General features: G+C 35.5%; 1 protein-coding gene across 3 annotated transcripts; it reads left to right on the forward strand.

Moving 5' to 3' along the window:
* Positions 1-591: 591 nt before the first annotated feature.
* Positions 592-23,124, forward strand: LOC144973151 (solute carrier family 25 member 16-like). Of its 3 annotated transcripts, none has more exons than XM_078915264.1 (11): positions 592-958; positions 2,851-2,995; positions 3,648-3,740; positions 5,227-5,360; positions 5,754-5,823; positions 7,385-7,573; positions 8,446-8,608; positions 9,646-9,723; positions 11,267-11,424; positions 12,905-12,959; positions 20,434-23,124. In XM_078915264.1, exons 2-10 carry the CDS (start codon positions 2,914-2,916, stop codon positions 12,925-12,927), a joined length of 990 nt encoding a protein of 329 aa, XP_078771390.1. In that variant the 5' UTR covers positions 592-958; positions 2,851-2,913; the 3' UTR covers positions 12,928-12,959; positions 20,434-23,124. The 3 variants fall into 3 exon arrangements, with proteins under 3 accessions (XP_078771390.1, XP_078771391.1, XP_078771392.1); XM_078915265.1 differs by having other exon boundaries at positions 593-762; XM_078915266.1 differs by lacking the exon at positions 12,905-12,959 and having other exon boundaries at positions 593-958.
* Positions 23,125-24,516: the final 1,392 nt, after the last annotated feature.

A 24,516-nucleotide genomic window follows, 5' to 3' on the forward strand; every position in this document is an offset into this window, starting at 1 on the left:
GAACCAAGGACCTTCCGATCCGAAAGCGAGTGCCATACAACAAGACCACGTAGCCGCACAATCAAAACAAAACAAAACAATTTCTAGTCGACGGCAAAATACTTTCCACCAAATTAACAGACCTAGCTACCAGCGTGTACTACCGTGTGTGTAAGAGTAAGAGCTCCATAATAGCCACCCAATCATTCTTGTGGACAGAGAGGTCACAGAATACATACGGGAGGGGGGAAACTTTCCAAAAAATAATTTTGGGGGTTTGGGAGGGGGGAAACTTTTTTTTTTTAAAAAGTCTCTCCCCTCCCAAACCCACTACTAGACTTTTCTTTTTTTAAAAAAGTTTCCCCCGTCCCAGACCCCCAAAATTATTTGGGTCCCCGAGTTTGCGGTAGTACCCGAGTGCTATACCACTGGGTCACCATAGTGCTGTTTTTTTAATTTTTTATTTTTGACTCGATGAAAGTATTTAATGTCCTTTAATTCCGCCTTTTTGAATCTCATGGGATGTTAAACACAACATGTGCGAATCCCCGAGTCGCAGATTAGAACTCTTCAATTTATATTTTTCTATCTCATTCTCCTTTCTTAACATTGCGATTGAAGAGGTTCAAAATATTTCTACTTTTGTTTTCTCTCGGCCGAGGTTGTTTCAAAGAAAATCAATATAAGTGTCATAACCTGTCTTGAGGACAAAGCTAATAGACTTTGATTCTCTTTACAAGTCGGATTTACTGTTTTATTATTACATAAAGGACCAAACTGATTGTATGTACTTATTTAAGAATCACAGTTGACATACTACTTGAAGGTCATAATTAAACTTAAACATTCTCATTTCCGTCGTCAATGACCGTCATGAATGCCATCAAGTTTGTAACAAACTTTGTTGATTAGAATGAAGGTGATAAGAAAGATTTGATTGAGCTTGAGATGAGACGATGAACGGAGAGTGAAAAGTGCCGTGAGTAGAGTTCATATCTGTTTTTAAAAAAATAATTTTGACTTTTTGACATTGTCAACTGATCAGACCTAATAAGCTTGACACACTAACTAGGCACTTTGATAACTCCAGTCCAGTGGCCGCCGATAGGCTCACTGTAAGGCTGTAAGGTGAAACTCGTTTTTTGGAACTTTATTATTGACCCTTTACTGTGTTGGTCACCATGGCGTTATTTGTGAACCTATGTAACTAATTTTGGTATCATTATAAAGGGCACAAAACAAGCTTTCTAACGGTGTATTTCATTCTTAATTCCTGATTGTATTTCTCAGAAAGCTTAATGAATGTAATAAAAATTTTAAAATTTTTGAATTACAAGAACTTTTAAAATTATGGATACATTTTAATTATACTTCATACATCGATAGACAATTAATTGAAGAATATCTCTGCCAAATTTCATCAAAATTGATACACTCGCTCATTGTTTTATTTTTCCCGCCACCAACCCCACTTTTTAGGACAAAAACCTCATATTTTTTTCCATTTTCATTTATCCTTAATTTTTTCCATACTTTCCATACATGAAAATGATTTATATGAAAATAAAGCTCATTTTCTGACCTTTAAAATGATATCTAACACTTGCCATTTATTTTTTAATTGAAACAAAACTACTGAAAACAATAAGTGGGCCATGTTGACTGCAAGACTCAAAATTTCCCGACAGCCGCGAGATGCTGGTTTTGAGGCAGCAGTGAGATCACAGATTCTCTCTGTAAAATTGACAAAAAATTTCAGTCGAAAAATATAAATAACTCTGGAACCGTAGGTCGTAGAGAAACAAATAAGGTATCAAATTTTATGTTTTTTCAAGTCCCATCCCCCTGACTGAGTCAAATCAAGATATTTTGAGTTTGAAAATTTTATCAAAGTGCCTACACTAACTCATAACCTTTGCCTTTGACTTTGACTTTGTTGCCCGAATTGATGATATTCTCTGTCTCTACTCAAACTCAGACTCAAATTCAAACTCATCCTCAATAAACTATATAAGTATAATCATCATACATACTGACCAAACTTTAAGCCAAACACTAAAAGACCAAGAGTCTTGAGAGGTTTGTCTTAAAAGAATTTAAAAAACAAACCGAAGGACTCCCGTGGTTTCACAGCACCCTGCCTAAATACTAAAGCCTAAAGAGGGGAATTTTTATTGGGGGGGGGGAGACCTCTCAATAATAACTAGAGATACTATGATGTCAAATAATGTTTGCCATCACTTGCAATATCGAAACTGATGGAAAACACAGCAAGTAAAAATGGCGACAGTCGACTCAGCAAATTGTCACCACTTAAAAAAAATGAAACTTATCTTAAATATAGGACGCTTTTTCTGAGGTTTTTTTTCTTTTTGAGGCTGTATCTTGCTTAATATGGGGAATTAGAGAATGAAACTTGGCAATTTTATTTTATGGCAAATTTATCAGAAATGAAAATATGAAGAGTTTTAACTTGTTGTATACTTTTAGACTGTATGGCTCGGGTCAACCATCATTTTGTTAAAAAATATACATATTGATCATTTGGAACATTTCTGAAGTGTAATTTTGTGTTTACAACCCACACAAATGCGAAAAATGCCTGCTAAATTATCAATAAAATAAAAGTCCTGTTGAGACCATGACATATATTATTTCTGGGTATTTATTTGAGAGAGAGAGAGAGAGAGAGAGAGAGAGAGAGAGAGAGAGAGAGAGAGAGAGAGAGAGAGAGAGAGAGAGAGAGAGAGTTAGTGTCAAGTGAATTAGAATGATTTATAAGTGGATCTAAGGGTAAGCTTCTTAGCGTATTATGAATTTCTTGATGTTTCATCTTGAATGGTGCTTTTCTTCTCTCCCCCTCCCCCACAGCTTCAAATCTTTGAACAAACAATGGACTGTCGAATATGTTTTCTGACACAGTACTAAGAAAGGATGGTGATTGTGGCTGATACAAAGACAGACATTGGCCACGACAGCAAAATTCTGGTAGCAGCAAAAACTTTTGTCTGTGGTGGTAAGCATTTTTTATTAGTCAATATTTATGCATTAAAAAAATCTTTTATCTCCTTTCTTCCTTTATTTGCCAACTGGTTGTTTTTATACCATTTTGGCTACATATTTATTTACTAAGGTACTGAGATAGTTCACCTCTATCCATCATCTTCTGAAATTTTGTTGTTAAGTAATTAACAATTTCTGTCTCTCAATTAACTACAAGTGATTCAAGAAAAATGAAACGAGAAGAAATTTTATGAAAACCAGACTCTTTGACGGGTCACTTGGCCATTGGTATCATATTTATTGTGTGTACATTGTATCATAACGTAGTCATCAGAAATATCTTTATTGAACGATAAGATACACAAAAGAGAAATGCTTTGAGTTAAAACTTCTCTCTTGCCAAAGACAAGCATGTATTCCAATACTGATTCTAAACACACTTCTCATTACCTTTTCCTTGTCCATATAAAACTACAAAATAACCCTTTTACAGATCAGTTCCAATGATATATAATGTGCTGCCTTATCCTCTTTCTTTTTATTGCTGAGGACAGGGTGCTGTTATACAGAAGCTGATTAATTTGCAATTTAATCTTTAGAAGAATATTTTAATTGCCTGGTTATTAAAAGATCTAAACTATTTTATACTTTGTATTTATTTCCAGGGATAGCTGGATGTTGTGCTAAGACTTGTGTTGCTCCCTTAGATAGGGTGAAGATTCTTCTACAAACCCATAATAAACATTATAGGCATTTAGGTAAGATTTAGGTTTACCCAAGGGTTATCCCCAACAATGCTGATAAATTCTTTTACTGTGGTTAACGTTGTTATGACACTTACTTGATGTTACTTGTGAAATAATATCAGAAATAAGTCTTTCTCATACTGCTATTGATAAGACCATTTGTCAGCAATTAAGCTATCTTTTCAAAATTAAGTATCCAGTTTTGGACGATTAAAGTGGTACTTCACTCTAATAAAATTCATATACGATAAGCTCATTTACTAAAGAACTTTACTTTTTATTCTTGTTTAAATATTTTTTTGTACTTTATTCTAAGGATTCTTTTTCCTTCAAAATTACTATAAAACCATAACTGGAGTTTGGAAAAAGATCACCAATGAATGTTAGCACAAATCCTGGATATTTGTTATATACAGCCCACTCTGGATAACTGCATCGTGGTTAATCGCAACTTTCAGTTAATTGCAACATTTCCCCAAGTAATGGAATTCATTCCATATAAAAGTCTCTGGTTAATTGCAACAAACTTCAGTTAATTGCAACATATTTTTGACCTCAAAAAGAGGCAAATTAAAAAAATCAATGAAACATAATCTCATAATTAAATTTCATCATGGACAAAATCATGACAAGTTGAAGAATCGAGAATGGGCTGGGTTTAATGCTACAGTAGTATGTCACCACTCTATTAGGACGGGGCTTTGCAGTATGGGTTTGTGTGGTCATCTATCACCATTAGATAGAAGGCGAGGGGGCTGGACATAGTTTAGACAACAGGTAGACTATGACAGTTGTAAAGAGAGACAGAACGATATCCTTTGTTTTAGGGTTGACAACTGTGCATATGTCCAATTGGTTTAGTGAGAGCTTATTGTCTCTCATGACGGCTTATCTCTTCTAACTCATACAAATGTTGAGAATGAAAGTTAATCTAATTTGAATCAGATGTTGGCTTGCATCAAAGCCGCTTTTGCTTATTAAAATTTATAGTTTAAATCAAATTGCTCAGTCTGTGATGGGCTAAGCACAATGCTTTCAACAACTGATTTGAGTTTACCATATATGGTATGAAACTGATTAGTGGTCAAATCAAAATTGCTATAAAAACTTACAAGTGTTGGTAAAAACAGTGTCCCATCATTTTATCTGAAATCAACCAAGTTTACCGCAGCTTTAAACCCCCCCCCACAAAGACTGAGAAACCATGGCTTCCCTAACAAGAGGAATGATATCACATTACAGAAAACACTTCAGTCATCAATAAATTAAATTCATCTCCTAAACCAATGCAGACAAAACTTGCCAAAAAATATGGCATCTCCAAAAATGTTGCAATAGTGGATAGGAAACTCAACATCGGTTAATCGCAACTTTGGTTAATTGCAACACTTTCACTGATCCCAGGGTATTGTGATTATCCAGAATTGACTGTATATTTGACAACATTTTTGAAAATTGATTTATATTTTTTTTGTCTTTACAATTTATATATTTTTAGGCGTCTTTTCAACACTAAGACAAGTTGTTATAAGGGAAGGTGTTTTGGGTCTTTACCAGGGCAATGGAGTGCAGATGATAAGAATATTTCCTTATGCTGCTCTTCAATTTTTGACTTATGAGCAAACCAAAAAGGTATTTTCTGCTTGTCATTATGCCATACTTTATTAAGATACCACATTGAACGTTTCTGTGACTTCTAGGAGTTGATTATAAGAAAAGAAAAACATTTGAGGGTAGATTTCAATGATTTTTATTTTTTTTCATTCTTACATCAGTCTATATTTCTCATATTATTTTAACTATATTATTAAAAAAAAATAGTCTTAGTCGATGTTTTAACATGAAATGTTGGTAAATGTCTATTTATTTAGAATGTTTTAACCGAACAATAAAAATCAGAATCAGTTAAATTAGATATTATTTTTTTTTGTCTGTACAATAATCAGTCGTGAACTGATCTAACCTAAAACAAACAAATAAAATAAAAAAAAAAGAAATCAATAATTTTCCTCTATTTCTTTACAGATTGCTAAAAATGTTACTTTATTGTCTCATTCCCCAAATATCACAAAGTTGCTCTGTGGATCCATTGCCGGTAAACTTACTTTGTGTTGTGTACTTGAATAGCAGCAGAATACTTATCAATCAAGAACCGACAACATGATATTGTTTTTACATGAAGACTTTGTTAAGTCGAAGACAATGACATAGAGCATGCATTTGTGTACAGGATGGGAGGGATTGGATTAGTCCACAAGGCGAAGTTGTGCTGATCAATACAAGCACTGAGAGTTGTGATGTAGGATTTTTATGATGTTAAAGAAAGCAAATTGGCTTTCCTGTTGTCATCGCTATTGGATGTATGTGTTCTAAAGATATTAATTTCTGTCAAAGTCTGGCACCAGATTCTGTGTGAGACTCTGGGTGACATCAGGAATGGTAAACAGTGAATTCTTAAAACTAGTCCTTGTTTTTTGTTTTTGCCATTATTCATTATGAACTCTAAATCTAGTCTAATATCTGAAGTCCTGTATGTTGTTATATTCTTTTCCTATGCCCGTATATGACCTTAAGGTTTCAATACACCAATGATTTCTAAAACTCAATTCCGGTAAGTCTTATCAGAATCTGTTTTGACATTTGAAGACAATAAAAGATATTAGACATCTTGGTTTTAACCCTCTCCTTTACCAACCATAGGAAAATCGTCACATGTGTTACGATACAACCAGCATTTTTCTTATTAAAATTTCTTTTAAAGAAAATGAACAGTGTCTTGTAGAGCATATTTTGCTCAAGATCGCTAGAACTGACTGCTATTGTGATTGAGTGATAAAAAATATATTTTTGTGTTAGTTGGGTGTGAAGTTTTGGGGAAAATCCTGAAAATGGCTGGTAAGGAGAGAGTTAAACCATTGGGAAAATCTATAAGCATATATTCCTACTCTTCTTATTAGAGATGGCCCTACCAATTGCAATTTTCATTGGTGTCAGTTAGTATTGTCTTTCCCAAAAAATACTATCGAAGCACATAAAAGGGCTTTGAGGGTCGTCATTTGTCATCAACAGAAATAATGATTTTAAAGCTTTTAGAGCATTGTGATAAACAGAGGAAAGAATATATAAATGAGTCATTTCTTAAATTATCTACTCCACAAATGTTTTGGTATTAAAAAAACAAAAATGAGGAAATGACACGGAATTCTCTCTTTGCAAGTTAATGGGTCAAAAGGATGAATTAATGGCAAACAGGACTTTATTCAGAATAATTCCTCTTCATAAGTCATTGGACTTAAGATATCTGTATGTGAATGAGAGAACGAAACTTATATAGTTAGGAATTATATTCATTCCAGATTGTTGTCAGATAAAATTGAAAAATCATTACACACAGCCTCCAAAATGGTTGAAGGAAGCACATCTAGAATTTCAAGAGTGTTTTTTAGTTATTTAAAGACACAGGGATTGAATATATTCAGTGATTGGTCAAATTGACCTGCAGTGGTTTTACAGACTAAATATGCTTTAATTAAGAAAAATATTACCTATTACCTCTACATGCTTCATACCAAGATAATTAAAATTAGATTTAAATGACAAACTGTCATTGATTCAAAAATACTGAAACTATTTTCTTGCCTTTTTTTTTCACCCAGGTCTGACAGCAGTGCTTGTTACATATCCATTAGATCTAATCCGTGCCCGTCTGGCCTTCCAAGTACAAGGCGAGACCATATACGATGGCATCTTACATGTAGTCCGATCTATCAGACATTTGGAAGGGGGTTTCAGAGGACTTTATCAAGGGATAACCCCCACCTTGCTTGGCATGGCACCCTATGCTGGTAAGAAACAAGCATTGTTATGTTTGGGTAATATCAAATTCTGGTTTGTGAGCGTTACTGATAGAGTTTTCTACTTATATCTGTAATCCTTTCATTCTACATATATCTGTAATCCTTTCATTCTACATATATCTGTAATCCTTTCATTATAGTTCTTTATCCTTGTCATTGAATTAAAGGAATTTGAACTAACCTTGAATAAGATTTTTTTTTTTCAGATAGGTAATCAGGTGTGAGATGATGTAATAATTCTGTATGAGACAGTTTATTCTCATTTTGTGATTACACTTTTGTTTGGAACTTAGTTTCTTCCTCTTGAATGCGTATCCCATATTCTGATCTGTGGATATATGGGAAACCTCAGGCCTTGTCTTAACATTTTCCTAGGAGTCTATTACTCAAGAGTGTTGCCAGCACTAATGGTTTTAAAATCTTTCTAGTGGTCATGTTTTTTATGTACCTTTTCTCTTATCAATGGTGCTGATATCACTAATTCAGTCACATTCGACAAACTCAAAACTAAATTAGTATTTAGACCAGACAGATGCAGTTGGAAAAGTTCAAGGGAAAGATTGTTTCAAGAAATGGGCTTGGCATGGCAAGAGATCAACCATTTTAAAAACAATTGCGCATTTTTGAATTCGTAGACTTTCAAAATAACAACGCAGTCAGTCAAAAAAGGATACTGTATTGTCAAATCCTCCTCCACATCTTCCCATACATGAACAAAGAAAAAAAAAGAACGATGAACATGGAGATGTGTTGTCATGCACACATAATCAATTATATGATTGTCTTATCCAGATGAGAGAAGAAAAGGAAACAGTTACATTTAAATAGTAAAGAATTGTGTATTTTATTATCTGTTTAAGGTTTGTCCTTTTGTAGCTTTGAGTTCCTCAAGAATCTGGTACTGGATATGTTTCCCAATGTATTTGGCAAGCCCTGTCCACAAAACACAGGAGGAATTGTACTTATCCTTCCAGCCAAGTTACTATGCGGTGGACTGGCTGGTGCCATTGCCCAAACTGTTGCGTGAGTATTTTATGTTGAAGTAAAAGTTCATTCTTGTGTACCAATAACAGTCCTTCAGGGTCATTCAGCCCATGGAGCCAGAGTTTCTCCTAATTTATATAATGTGAAGTGGACAATAGCAATTTCATACTACCCTTTGGATAGGATGCTAATCTATCGCAAAGTACTTTCCACTAGATCTTACAGACCCAGCTACGCAATAAATTCTGGGTGGAGAGGGGGAGGGGGGTCCCACAAAAATCTCAGATCCCCTTAATGGTACAACCAAGTTAATTTGCTTTCTTTGTCTGAATATTGCCAATATATCCATGAACTCTGAGTCTTACGCCAAAACTTTGCCACAAGTAATTTTTAGATATCAAACATGATGGTTGACAAAATAAAAGTATAAAGGAATAGTTTGACTGTGTCTCGTTAGATATTTAAAAAAGATCAATAAAAATAATACCGCGATTTTATTAAAAGATTGGAAGATTAATTTTGATATCACCTTGTTTTCACATCACATTTGATATGCAATCTAGTTGTAAAAGCCCTAATTTTACCACTGACATTTTTATTTTGTTTTAACTTTTTTTTTTCGTCTAAGCAAAAAATCACACAGCAGGGCATTTGTTTTAAAAATTCCATATTATAATTATGATAAGAGTTCAGTCTGTCATTAAGGCCATTGAGGACTTTAACCAAGGTGTTTTGCCCCAGGAAGTTTTTTTTGTTTTTTGTTTTTTTTAAAAATGGTAATGACTTTGGAACACAATTTATGAAGTGACAAATATTCTCAAATTATTTTGCTCTAATATTTAAAATCCAAGTTCCCAAAAGAAGAAATTAGTCCTTCTAAGTGACTGAAATTTCGAAATACACAGCTCTAATCGTCTACCTTGTCTGTCTCATTTTATATTTCCATGTCCAAAATTTTGTATTTTACATCCGTTTAATGACTAATTCATTAAAATTATAGAACAGTCAAGCATTATGTTAGTTTAAAAAAATTGTGTGTGCTTTTTGTTAGTTTGTTTTATATTTTTTTTTATTAGGTATCCATTGGATGTAACCAGGCGAAATATGCAAATCTATGGCATGATAAGAAGGAACATCCCATTGTCCAGTCGAAGGTCTGTTTACAAAGGATACATTTTTTATTCTCATTAACTTTCCTTTGACTATAACTTTCTCTCTTAGACCATGCGAGTGTCTTGTTCTTACAGAATGGAAGCCTAAATGCTCTTAAGTGTTTTATGAAAAGTTTTAGGGCTAAAAATTTTTTTTACTGCCCTGGATTTAGTTATTCTATTCATTTTTTAGATATTGTTGTCTTTAGTTTTTAGTTGTGGTCCACAAGATAGTGCTAATGAAATGTAAATTCGGTTTGAATGATATTTCATTTGTCATTTTGAACTATAAAATTTTATTTTTCATTGATGAGTTCCATATAAATTGTGACATAGCATCAATTTGGTATTATATTGGGGAGAACTAAAGGCTGTGTAAAACGAATTATGTTTAAATTATGACATTTAGATTAAATTGGTATTTTTTTAATTTAAGAGAACAAATAAATAAATAACTAAATAAATAAATGTTATCATCCATAAGGATATTAGGTTTACAAACGTGAAATACAAGAATGAATAAATATGTCCAATAAGATATATTTACATAATTTCATGAAGCATTATAGTAAATAAAATAAAAATAAAATTGAATCTGTAATATTGATATAATACATGAGAAGATCTGATATATTATTTGTAATGAGTATATATATATATATATATATATATATATATATATATATATATATATATATAATGTAAATTTTCACTCACATTTTTTTGCCGAGACGACTCGTTTCTGTGTTCCTTACACTTCCTCAGTCTGCATAATCCATTTGCAATGGATTGCAAAGATTGCAAATGGATTATGCCGACTGAGGAAGTGTAAGGAACACAGAAACGAGTCGTCTCGGCAAAAAAATGTGAGTGAAAATTTACATTATATATTAGCTCTAACCACCATTATCGAGCACTTTCGTACCTACAAGTACCCACCAACACTCATAAATAATATAATATATATATATATATATATATATATATATATATATATATATATATATATATATATATATATATATATATATATATATATATATATAATAAGCAAGGAAAGTTAGATTATATAAAGATGAATTTCATGGAAATATATCTTTTTTATCAATAATGAAAGGTGATATACGTTTTAAAAAGAAAATGATGGGTATTGAAAGACTCGAGATTTCAATTTAGAATTAAAAAGCCTGATACCCATAGGATGAAATGACTGTCGTGAAAGAGATATCATCAAGCATCCTCTCTGAGACTTAAATTGTAATTCTCTGATTACCAGCACTAACTGGATCAGTATTTAGTAACTATATAACTTTTGACTCTCATTGCTGTCCGCTGTCTGTATAGTATTTTCTATTATTTTGTACTGCGTGCTGACAACAGTCAGCGACAGGTGACAGATCTCAGGTACTGTGATAGCCAGCATTTTGGCTTTTGTTTTGAAACACTGACTGTAACTTTGGTGTCATTGCCAATTTCAAAATGCTTTTATTTGTATCATCGTATAATCTGTTTTGCGCATGTTAACTTAGGTTTCTTGATTTTGCAGGAAGTGGCATGAGGTATTGGTAAAGACATACAAAGAGAAGGGGATTACAAAAGGATTGTACAGAGGACTCAGTGTGAATTATATTCGAATCATGCCATCTGTAGCCATTTCATTCGCTACCTACGAGACAGTGAAACAGTTTCTTGGACTTGATACAGGTATCGACAGATAATGAATAAAATTGATAGGCCAGACTGATTTTTTGTTTGGGTGGGAGTGGGGGAGTAGGGGATGGGGGATAATATTTTTGTAAACAAATTGTTCATTCTGGTACTGTGATCCAGGAGACCATGGATTCAAGCCCCACTTCAAACATTTTCATTTTTTTGTCATGGAGAAAGATTGTTAACCCCTAATTTGCTTACTTGGATTCATGTTGACATATCAGTCGTTGTTTGATTGATTTTATACGTTCTTTCATGGAATAACTAGGCTGCAGTCTCTAATAATGCTGCACGTAGGGGTGTATTTTTTCTAAATTGAGAGACACTGTCCTCCATGGTCCAAGATGAAAAATCAAGAATATTTGTTGCCCTTTTATCGTAAGTGATATGTATATAACTCATATTTAATCTTGATAAAAATGCCCCAGTATACTATGACTTAAAGCATTTAAGCTCAAATGTATTGCTATTGTATAAGATTAATTCTGTTCATTGACACTGCATTTTTGCAGGTTGATTTAATTTATACATAAACTTTAGTATATTGTCATGAAGAAATAAATACCCCCCCCCCCCCCCCCCCACACACACACACACACACATCCCTCCCTCAACCCTTGATAAAGCAGTCCTTTCGAGCAGTACGGCCCATGGTTTGATACAATTTCTATACCTTTGCCTTTAGGTAGAGTGCTTCTCCTTGCCAGATCTACCTTAGATAAAACTGCCTGGTCAAAATTAGGGATCAAAAATATAAGAAACGATTTAAGACTGTATGCAGGTTTTAACATGTAATTTTAATGGTCAATCTGTTGAGCTACTGGCCACCTTCTGAATTGAAAATGATCTGCTATTGTGTTGAGATCATCAAAATTCAAGATTTTATTGGTATTGCTGTAACAGTGTAACTGAGGATTTTGGCAAATTCATAGTTTCTGCTTAAAGTAAGAATAAACGTCTTCCAGTCACCCCATTGAAATGAAAAGTCATACTTACACTATAGATTTATCACTTGAGAAATTAATAAAGAATATATTTATTATTCTAAAAGTGATTAGATCTCAACAACAATTTACTTCATCTTTTTATTTGCAGTCAACAATTTTCAAAACTTTGAGACTTTTATGAATTTTATATTATACCTGTGAATAATTTTTTCCTTTTCTCAACCTGTCCTTCTGAAACCATTTTAGCCAGAGAAATGATGATTATGAAGGGTAGTAAAATATTTCACTTCTAAAGTCTTTAATGAAACCTCTTTTTTTGTGAAATCCATTTTTTTCTTTTAATCATATTTATTATATATTTTTAATGATATCGTCATTTTTTTGGGGGGGTAATTTTATCATTCTACACCATTTAAAAAAAAAACCCATGTTTTTCAACATATACCCTCATAGTCTTTGTATCATAATCATTTTTATTGAATATCTTTATTTATTTTAACATGTTTTCTAAAATCATTGTGTTTAAGATTTGAACCACCTGAATTTGTGAATCCCTCCTTAAATGAATGGACAAAATTTCAGGTACAAAGATTTTTTCCGTATGTTTTACTTTTTAAAATCCAATTTAATTTTTTCCGTATGTTTTACTTTTAAAATCCATTCTAATTAATGATACTCATTGCTACAGATATAGTGAGGGACAAAAGTATAGCAACAAGACTCAAACGGCTTTAACGCTAGAACAAAAATATATATCACTGTCTAATTTTTAAAAATGGAATATAGCTCTGTCATTTTTTTCACATTCTGAAAATAACATATGCACATAACAATTACCAAATATGACTTGGTTCTCTTTTTCTTGGTGTGTTTAAAATTGATCCCCACACAATGTGTAGGATTGGATTTTATCCCGTTAAGTTGGATTAAGTTTAAAACTGAAACATTCAGGTGATTTTTTGATTTGTTTATTTTATGAGAGTGAAAAGATTGAATTTAAGGCTAGTTTTTGTTGCAATCCTTTTGTCCCTCACATGCATTTTTATTGTAAAAATTGTAATGGATTTTCATTTTTCTACTTCCAAGCTGTAACAATGATAAGCAGAATAAAGCTTGACAGTTCATTTCGAAATAATGTGATGATAGATCCACTCTGAGTCAATCACGCAAGGACTTGTGTCTGCACTCATGTTTCACTTGCCTAATCATTCTGTTTATTATGAGGGGGATGGGTTATGTGGTGAGAGAAGCTTGGAAGAAGGGGGATTTGATAATTCTTTCGTTAATTGTTGGTCTAGATGTTTTGACGATAGGAGATTCTATTTATCAATAATTGAGAAGAATGAGAGGAGGGGAGTGAGGAGGGATGTTGAGAGATGATTATATATATATAATATAGTTATATATATAGAGAAGGAGAGAGAGAGAGTAAGAGAGAGAGAGAGAGAGAGAGAGGAGAGGAGAGAGAGAGAGAGAGAGAGAGAGAGAGAGAGAGAGAGAGAGAGAGAGAGAGAGAGAGAGAGAGAGAGAGAGAGAGAGAGAGAGAGAGAGAGAGAGAGAGAGAGAGAGAGAGAGAGAGAGAGAGAGAGAGAGAGAGAGAGAGAGAGAGAGAGAGAGAGAGAGAGAGAGAGAGAGAGAGAGAGAGAGAGAGAGAGAGAGAGAGAGAGAGAGAGAGAGAGAGAGAGAGAGAGAGAGAGAGAGAGAGGAGAGAGAGAGAGAGGAGAGAGAGAGAGAGGAGAGAGAGAGAGAGAGAGAGAGAGAGAGAGAGAGAGAGAGAGAGGAGAGAGAGAGAGAGAGAGAGAGAGAGAGAGAGAGAGAGAGGAGAGAGAGAGAGAGAGAGAGAGAGAGAGAGAGAGAGAGAGAGAGAGAGAGAGAGAGAGAGAGAGAGAGAGAGAGAGAGAGAGAGAGAGAGAGGGAGAGAGAGAGGGGGAGGAGAGAGAGAGAGAGAGAGAGAGAGAGAGAGAGAGAGAGAGAGAGAGAGAGATCTGCTAATTCTCTCCTTGGGGAGAGGAGCAATTGGCTGTTGGCATGGTAAAGAGTCATATCTAGAGCACCTGGCACACTGTCTTTTTACTTTTCTTGCTAATGTTCTCAACCCGATTATCCAGAACTCGTTCCGGATAGAAGCTATCATGTGTGGAACACCTGCGTGCTTCGAATCTAAATGCTCACGACTTGTCAATAACTCTGAAACATTACATTTCGGCAAAATAATTGGGTGTTTGCACTCAAATGATGCTGAAGCAACTGAAGTCGTCCTTGCAACCTCAAGAGACCATCTTCATCAATGAAAGGATTCAATTTACGCAATGGAGACCCCTTAGCCACCCTGTTCCCCAATTGAACTTGTCTCACTTCTTCAGAAAAATACTGAGCTTGAACTGTTCTCAAAAGCACCCTCTTCCCTTCAACTATCTCTTCAACCTTGAGACACTCTGAGTATTCTCTATTTGCGCGTGCTTTCTGACGGCAGTTACTGATAAATCTTAGCACCCTCGCTACTACTCTGACAGACTTTGAGAAGCCTCCCCACTGTTCAAACAGTAGCAGAGGCACTGCACTAAGGGTGTTGCTTTGTAGTGTCATCTCTTGGCACTCTGAGGAACATATCATGTTGACTTCCGCTTCATCTTGGATTTTCTCTTCTTGACTTTCCTTCTCTAAAAAATCTGTTGGCCCATTTATCCACTCAGACGAATGCATCAAAGTATTTGCTGTCACTCCTTGTGTTCCCAAATCAGCAGGATTTTCGGATCTTTTGCAATGCTGCCAATTTGAGGGCGAAGTAAGTTGTTGGATTTCAGAAACTCTATTTGCAATGAAGGTTTTCCACTTTGAGGAATCACTGCGTATCCAGTGTAGAGCAACCATCGAGTCTGTCCAGCATCTGTAATTTGTTTCCTCTGGCAGTTGTAATGCTTTCATTACAAAACGAAGGAGACGGGCTCCCAACAGACAACCCAACAATTCCAAACGAGGCAAGGTGACCTGTTTTACTGGTGCCACTCATGACTTGGCCATAACCAATGTCATCCTCTGTCGTCCATCTTCTTCCTTCACACTTGAATACACAGCAGTACAATACCCTTTTCACTCGCATCACAAAAGCAATGCATTTCTAAACTCTTCTTGTGATCCAGGTGCACAACACCAAACACCTTGGTACTGCCCATGTCGACAATATGGACAATTCATGCATCCATGCTGAAAACCATTTTTCTAGGCTGTCTGGGATTTCTTCGTCCCATTCCACTCCCAATTTCCAGAGTTCTTGGAAGATAATCTTTGCTGTTGTAGTGAAAGGACTGAGGAAGCCCAGCGGATCAAAAATTCTGGACAGCAAACTCAAAACTAACCGTTTGGTTACCACAACATCTGTTGGAAAAGGATAACCCATAAATTCAAAAACATCAGCCGTCGGGTTCCACTTCAATCCCAAAATTTTGGCTGTGTCACTCTGTGGCATGACTCCATCTCTGAAATCTTTTTGAACTCTTTCTTTTACTGCCAAACTGTTAGAGTTCCATTTGCACAGCTGCATGTTCGCTTCTGACATGATTTTGGATGCTGTCTTCTGCATCTCACATGCCTGGTCAATGTCATCTGCTCCAGTGAGAAGATCATCCATGTAGAAGTTATCTTTCATCTCTTCCATAAACCTTGACTTCTCATACTTGTTGAGATGGTGTCTGACTGTTGCAATCAACAAAAATGGTGATGAGGTACATCCAAAGATCACTCTTTCACAGCGCATCACTCTCATGTTTTGGCCTTCCTTCAAAAGAAACCTCTGTACATCTTGGTCTTCCTTTTTCAATCTAATTTGAAGAAATGCCTTCTTGATATCTGTCAGGGCTACCGATCTAATTTGAAGAAATGCCTTCTTGATATCTGTCAGGGCTACCGGCCACCTTCGAAATCTAAGGAGGACATCGGCCAAATTGGGTAACAGATTGGGACCAGCATGAACGCAATCATTCAATGATATTCCATTCGATCCACGGCATGAGGCGTCAAACACAGGTCTGACCTTGGTCGTGACGCTCTCTTCTTTGATTACTGGATATGTAATAAACTGGTCTGTTTTCTGGCTGCATTTCGTCCAAGGGAACCTCATGTATCACTCCTTCCTTTTCAAGAGCTTTGAATACATCAGCATATCTGGTGTCATCACCAGCTTCCTGTCAAGTTTTTCAACTCTACTTTTTGCAGATTGAAAATTGTTCTGTAACTCTGACTTCATGCCCCCGTCCTTCCATGGCAATGCAACTTCATACCTCTGATCTACAAACTTTACACTGTTCCTAAATTCTTCCCATACGGGGTTCCCTACTTCTGCATTGACCCGTGGTTCGAATCATCCAAGATCCCAATTGCCTCTAGCTCCCAGAATTTCTTCACTGTACTATCACTTACACAACCCAGTGTCAAAAATTGTGAATGGGAGTTTTTGCCCTTTACTTCAGGGGAATGCCATGATCCAGAAAGGATCACTTGCCGAAAATGGTCTCTTGAGCCACAAGTCCAATCTCACTGTTTATTACCTTACCTGGTATTATTAACTCCCAATAATTATCAAGTCCAATCAAAACATCCACTCTCATTCTCTGGCCTTGTCATACTCATCTCCCCATTCCAAATCTGAGCCCACCTGAGACTTAAACTGAGCAAGACAATCAAGATTCACCCCTGGCCTGTATAATGTGCCACAAATTTCACCAATTTCTGTCAAACAGACTTTCGACTGCTTACCCTTCAGACCCTGAAAGGAAACTTCATAAACATTTCTTTCTCTTTTTTCTGATGGTCTGCCCCCACCAAAGGTGCAAAATGATGTCTCCTCTTTACCAAGAAATTTGGGTTTTAAACTCTTCACACAGGAGGATGAGATGTAACTTTTATCAGCAGCGCTGTCAGACAAAACAAAAACGTCAACATCATTGACTTTCACTTTGCAGCTTTGCATGACAGTCTGTCTTCCTGTAAACTCAGACTTGGCGTAAATCACGCAGTTGCCTGACCCCCCTTTTTCATTTGCACTGTCTTCAGCTCTGTTTGTGTTTTGTTTGGCAGCAATCCGATTTTGGTAACAAAACACCTTATGGTGACCTTTATGGCAAATCGAACATTTGAATCTACAATTCTTAGCCAAATTTGAAGGCCGGAAACACTTGAAACAAAGATTACTGTTCTTTGTTTTCTCTCTAATTTTTTGCAGTGTCCATTTCCGCCAGCTGTGGACATTTATCACTGTAATGGCTGTCCCTTTTATCACAGAAAACACAAACACGAGCACGATTCTGATTGTCTCTTTTTTCACTTGTCATCAACGCAGACGCAGTGTTCTTCCTTTTCTCGTACGCCACTGCCACCTTTGCTTTTTCGTGTGTTGGTGGCAAATCGAAATGTTGGGAACGTTCCCGTCTTTGAATTTCGCCGTGGAGAAAATCCATCAAAAAGAGTAAATCCGACTCTCTTTTGTCGCTCGTTCAGGCCCATTCCATACGAAAGTCACTTGGCAGTCGACTCAATATCAGGGGTGTCAAAATGACCCCATACTGTTCCCCTGAAATTCCAAAGTTCTCTAAACTCCGAATGTGTGACTGAACTAGGTTGTAAAAAGTCCACATATTTTTCACATTCCCTTCGTTGACCTCAGTTGCCAGAAGTTTTTGAATGTGGTCGTAAACTATTTTTTCTTTTCTATCATAACGTTGTCAAAGAATTTCAAGTGCGTGACGATAATTTTCTCCGGTCAAACTTAGTCCTTTGATACACGAAAGGGCTTCTCCCGACAACAGTGATTGCAGATATGAAAACTTGGTGATATCAGGTAGCGTCGCTTCATTAATAAGCGCTCGAAACGAATCAAAGAATGAAGGCCACTCAGTGTAATCCCCCGAAAAACCTGCCAGTTGTATTTTTGGCAAGTTTGCTGCACCAGGATTAAAACGCCCTGATCCATTGTCCTGCGTTTCACTATTGTTATCGTTCACACTCACACTGCGCTCCGGTTCCATGGAGGTCTGAATCTCAACTAGTTTCATTTCTGCAGCCGCCTTAGCCGATCTGCACTCAAGTAGGAATAAATGTTCATTTTCAATGTCACGCTGCAAGTCCTCTTCAGAAAGGAACAACAGTTCGAGTTCTTCTTGCACTGATGTTAACTTATCTTGTCGCCTTTTAAAATCTGCCAATGCGTCGGCCAATTCAGCTGAAGAAACGTCGAATCTGGCAACAAGCTGTTTTAGATTCAGAATCTCACGTGAAAGCCATCCTTTCATCGCAGACCTGCGTTTTTTTGCTTCTTCCATACTAACTAGTGGTATCGAATACACTGGAGGACACTACGTCGCCTCTTCTAACAACAATGGAGGAAAATGAAACCAACGACTGTCAACTGTCACTTCAACTGAATATCTACTTGCCTGCTTCTTCTCAAACAAAACACACAGTCCAATTAACGAAAATCTAGAGGATCCCGGGTTTCGGCATCAAAATGTTAGTCAATAAATTGAACTGAGTCTCCAAAGATACTTTTAAACACTTTATTTACAGGCAAGATTGATTACAAGTAAAACATGATGCTTCCTCTTTGACAGTCACCAAAAAAATCCGAACCTGCTCTCTCCGTAGTAATCACAACAGAGAGAGAGAGAGAGAGAGAGAGAGAGAGAGAGAGAGAGAGAGAGAGAGAGAGAGAGAGAGAGAGAGAGAGAGAGAGAGAGAGAGAGAGTTTATGATGTATTATAGCAGTCTTTCATATAGGAAAGGGTGATTCAAAAGTCCTGTCAGGGTTTGTAATTGAGATAAAAACAAAGAGTTAATTGTACATTATACATAAACTTTTGAATTTCAATTCAAACCTTAACTAACTTTAAATAGCTTTGCTAATGCTCTAAAAAGCCAACATGTGTATCTCGTGTAGTTTGGAGACAGTGACACAAACTTTCCTGTAGTTGATCTAATATCAGTTGTGTCACAGACTCAGTTGCGTTATTGATTTTATTGATGTCGGTAATGGTGGTTGATAGACTTGGATCTTTTACCCCCCCCCCCCCCCCCAAGGGTTTGGTGCGGTAATCTTCAGGGCCCACTTATGTATGGATGATCATTTAAGCAAGTGTTACCAAGCATTCGTTGTGATAATTCATTGTTCAGATTTCGTCAAACCTCCACATGCCAATGTGGTGGAGCTACATCTTGCTGAAGGAAGTTCGTAGAATTGTCATTAAGTCGAGGCAATAGCCTCTGATTCAGTATGCAAGGAATTGCCAATTATTGTGTTTTCTGTAAAAAGGAAAGGACTGTAATATTTTGATTTTGATATTGCACAGGAAACAGTGATTTCTTGAGTCTTGTTCACTTTCCAAAAGGTGTTGTAAACAAAAATTCAAAAACAAAAAAAAGTTTTTGCTGAGCTTATCGAAAACTATGTGCTGCTAACATTAATGTTTCTTTAGCTATTAAAATTATTAACCCCAATAGGACTTTTGAATCACGCACCTGACTCTGAAACACAAATGATGTTAGATCAACTTGGAAAAGTTGTGCATCAGTGTCTCTTAACTGCAAAGAATGGACATGGTAGCTTTTACGAGCAATAAAGTAAAGTTGTTAACAGATAGTTTTTATCTCTATTTAGTTTTTCAGAATTTAAGATACAAACCCATACAGAACTTTAGAATCACCCTGCATAAAAGAGCTAAATATTAGCAATGTCCTTGATTTCTTCAATCTTTATTAGTCCTTTTAAAGGTCCCATTATAATCCTCACTGATGTTGCTTAGTAGTAGTAGTGTCATATTTGCTATTGTTTTTTCCTTCATTTTTATATTGTTATAAGAAAGAATTATTATGTTAGGGGACTGCGGGAGATGGCTGTAGATTCATAATTGCTTTGGATAGGCATTGAATAGACTTGAAAAACGTCAAAATTCTGATTATTAACTAATTTTTTCTTATGAAAGAGTTCAGTTGTTAAAATATTTTTTGTTTTGTTGCTTTTAGTCGTTGAAAGATTTACTTTATGCTGTTGATAAATATCATATTTCAGAATTCATCAGTGAATTGTGAGTAATTTTACTTGAGCACTTGTTAAAAGGTAACTTGAACGTTGTATTGTTTTATCATTAGGTAAATAAATAACTGATACCTGATAAATAATTCGAAATGTAAAGGTTTACCTGGCTGTATGCAGTGATGAATATTTTAGAGTGCCAATGTCAGCACAAATAAACATGCCGAGGTAGTGAATTTTTCGCATTTCATTTTCTCAATTATGGGCTTGGAGATCAAGATGTGGTCGATGACTGGGGCTCAGCCTGAACTGTTATAGTTTTTATTTTTGAATATATCATACTTCGAGTGTATCCTTCATAATGAGATCCTTTGCTTGTGTCTGTTGTTTATAAGTGAAAATATATATTGTTAAATGTCATTGCTTTATGTTCATATTTGCCTTTTAAAAACCAGTGAAGAATAATTTGCACTATTTTATAAAGGATATTAACGTTTGAATGTGAAAAGTCAAGAATGAAACTTGGCGATAGGACCACAGTAACTAGTCCAGGGCCATTAAGCCATGGACTGCAGTTAATCCTTATTTCGCTAGCGTTAAATGGACTATAGCAATTGCTTGCTACTCTTTTGATAGGATGACCGTCTAACGCAAATTTGCTTTCCACTCGATCTAAAAGACCCAGTTACCCAATCACAGCTGTGTGAACAAGGGGTTCAGAAATAATCTTGACTGCACCTGGGACAGGAACCGATTCGATCCCGTTGCCTGTATGGCGAGTGCTCCATCTTTGTGCCAGTGAACCCCTTCAAGATGAAGTTAGATCAAACAATTTATTCAAGTCCTCTTTGCCCTACGATTGTCCTATTCATAAAGGTTCTTCTCTGTCATACTTCTTGATTATGAGTTATTTACTCATTAATTCTCATAAAATTACCACCCATGCTTTTTGAGTTATGCACTTTATTTAATCAGTAAATTAAACTTTGTTTGTTTTGTGTTAATTCCCTTTTTATCACCAAATAAATTGATTCAACCATGTGTTTTATAATGTTGATGCCTCGTGTTGAACGAAATCTTCTCATGTTTTGTCACCATCCATTAATATTTTACCGTATCTTTTATTCTATGGAATCAAACACAAATCTGGCTGTGTGTTTATCTTTATGTTTGTGTCTTTCATTTTGATATTTAAATGTGCCCAGTGCCATGTTTTGTATTATTATTATTAATTATCTTTTATTTTTTTAACAAAGATTAAATTGTGAAGTTGAAAATAATTTCTGAGAGGTGTGAGAGTGAGAGGCGACTTGTAGTGTCTCTTCTGTCCCCATGTATCAGTTTATCTTTTTCGAAAATATCAAATTTAGAATTTATTTCCCGATACTGATAGCATCAAATTTTTAATCGTCATGGAGTTAAAAAGAAAACTAACCTTGATAGCCTTGAACATTGATGGCTTCTGCTTTAAAAAAACCCTGTTATATTCATTTTTGTTTATTACTTCATAACTTTTTACAATCCACAGCTTCCAGCAGTTTAGTTTCCCTATTATTTAGAGGCCATTGTTTTATAGAAGAGGCAACTCAACCAAACATACCAAATGCTTAGCACATCATTGACAGCAAATTAAAATGGATAGAGTAAAATAAATGGCAAATGCCATTCTAGACTTTCTATATTTTTTTTTCTTTATCGAACAAGACCTCTTTGATTTATGCTTGCTAAGTTACTTATTTTCATTCAGGGTAAAATCAATGGAATTCTCTTTAGTACCGGGGAAGGTTGGCCTTCTTAATCTAGTAGGTTTACATAGGTCCACAGCCATGCCATCTCTTCTATCCAAATATATCATTTGTCCTCTCTATGCGGCTTTGTCTCTATATTCTGGAATGAAACCCTAATTTGATTTCACTGAGGTCCTTTTGCTTGGAGGGAAACAGATAGAATTATCGCTTTTTTCTGAGATTATATAATTTTCCTTGGGAATCATCTCTCTATAGTTCTTAACCATGTATTTTGCAACCATTTAAGTGTACCTTGGCGGGATCAGACATAGGGACAGATTGATCTTGAAACCCTTTCCTATTTTATGTTTGAACTAGTCCCTTGTCTTTCTTCTTCATGGGAGCTTGTATTTGGACATACTCTTAAGATTATTGGGCTGTTACATTATAGTTCTTTTGACTGGCGTGAAATGAGATTATAAAACCTCTAACAAAACATATCAAGATGGAAAAATTCAAACTCTCTCCCCCCAAATAATCATCCCACAACTGTTGCAAGCGCTGATGAACATATATTTTATCCATCCTATGCCTGTTTCCTATATTTTTTTATTTTAAAGCGCTCCGATGATTTAAAAGGTGTCATAAATGTCATTTGACTTCTGAATACCCCCTCCCCCTTTCAAATCGTTATTGATTCCTCAATATCTGGTGCCTAAATATACCGTCCACTCTCATCTTCATTTACTGTTCTCTTTAAACTGGCAGTAAAAAGACCAAGTAGAGATCTTATGTCAACTTCTTGACAGAATGCTTGAGTGATGAGGGTAAATTAATGGTTATTAATATTAATGTTGTCCAATGTCTATCCAGAATAATTATTTTTAAATAAAGTCCAAATATCTCATGCTGTCATTTGCCATGTACAATATATAAAGATTTAAGTTGTTCTAGAATGAAATTGATACTGTATCAAAATAAAATGTAATATTGATTTTCATTGTCTATTTTTTTCTCTTATTTGTTATAAACAGTGGAACATGGCAGTGGTTAATACATTCACTACCAAAGGATGGATTGAGATCTCCTCAGGTCGAGAGGGGAGGGGGGTGGTGTGTGTGTGCGGCATTCAATACTCATTTGAGAATATATCAGATGATAAGGAACTTGTCTTCAGCTAATCAAGCATCTTGATTGCACTGTGAATCCCTTCACCATACATTCTTTATAGTGCCTGTAAGTGAAAATCTGTACTAAAACTTCCTTTTTAATGGCGCTGAATTGACTTTAAAAAATGGACACAAGCGTTGTTTAAACCATAAATTAAAAAAATCTAACAAAAACATGCAGAGTTCCAAACTCACCGAAAGGTTTGAGTTACATAGGGTGAGGTTGATAGTTTGTTTTTGTTTTTAAGGGTTTTACAGCGCTTGCAACACATTTAGGTTATATCAGCGCCACTAAAAAGGAAGAAAATGGGAACGTAAAAAGTTCTAGAATTACAATTAAAGCACCCAAGAGAAAGTAAGACAAAGGGGAACTTGGAACAAATAGGGATCAGATGTAGAATCCAAGAGCATACCACCAATGTACTTAGCTTGAGATCACCTATAAGTCTCATCCAGACACAAGTACAAAATCCAACAAAGAGGTTTACACCCAGATGCTTACATTATACATTAAAAATATATATAATAATACATAACAGAGAGATGATTTACAAGAAAAAAAAATATATCTCAAAACAATAACTATGCATTTGACTGTTTCCCTCCCAGCCAGGACTCCGGCCAGGGCCAGGACAAAACCAAGTAATCTCATTCCAAGACAAAGACAGAAAACATGTTGGAAAACAGACATAGGGGGAGAGAAGACACAGTATGGACCCCCCTGCCCGCTATGGGAGTGAGGTTAATAGGGCTCCATATAGCTTTATATTGTCCCCCATATTGTTACCTATTCCCATAGACCGGGACAATAACCTCTTGGTGTCTCCTATTTGACTTAATTATTGTTGTCCACTTAGCTGTCTCTTGTGGTCCTGATAGCTATCAAAGTGATCGATATTACTCTAGGTGCTATCAAGACGTTTTCTGACCCTTTTGTCTTCCCAGCAGTTGTAAGTATGACATAGGTTGAAGGATATAATATTAATATTAGATAACAAAAGAGACTTCCTTGATTGGAGGTCATGAGCTCCCATCTGGGTGTTTAACTCTCAAAAACAAACAAAGAATAATAAATGTCTTAAACAAATTCAAAACATATCAAGGAAAAACTTGTAGATCCAATATAACGTTATATAAATATAAAGACACATTTTATTCAAGCCATCATAATAGTGAGCATTCAGTAAGTAACTGTTTTTTCTGTTTTCCAATCAAGCAACATT

The sequence above is a fragment of the Berghia stephanieae genome, chromosome 5, assembly GCF_034508935.2.
Source record: "Berghia stephanieae isolate SIO BIC M18660-M18661 chromosome 5, UCSD_Bste_1.3, whole genome shotgun sequence".
In the NCBI taxonomy this organism is placed as follows: domain Eukaryota; kingdom Metazoa; phylum Mollusca; class Gastropoda; order Nudibranchia; family Aeolidiidae; genus Berghia; species Berghia stephanieae.

Excerpts from the sequence above, each read along its gene's own strand:
- LOC144973151 (XM_078915264.1), top strand. The coding sequence starts at position 2,914 with ATGGTGATTGTGGCTGATACAAAGACAGACATTGGCCACGACAGCAAA. Across the intron at positions 2,996-3,647 it reads AAAAACTTTTGTCTGTGGTG|GGATAGCTGGATGTTGTGCT; the intron begins GTAAGCATTTTT and ends ATTTATTTCCAG. Across the intron at positions 8,609-9,645 it reads GCCATTGCCCAAACTGTTGC|GTATCCATTGGATGTAACCA; the intron begins GTGAGTATTTTA and ends TTTTTTTATTAG.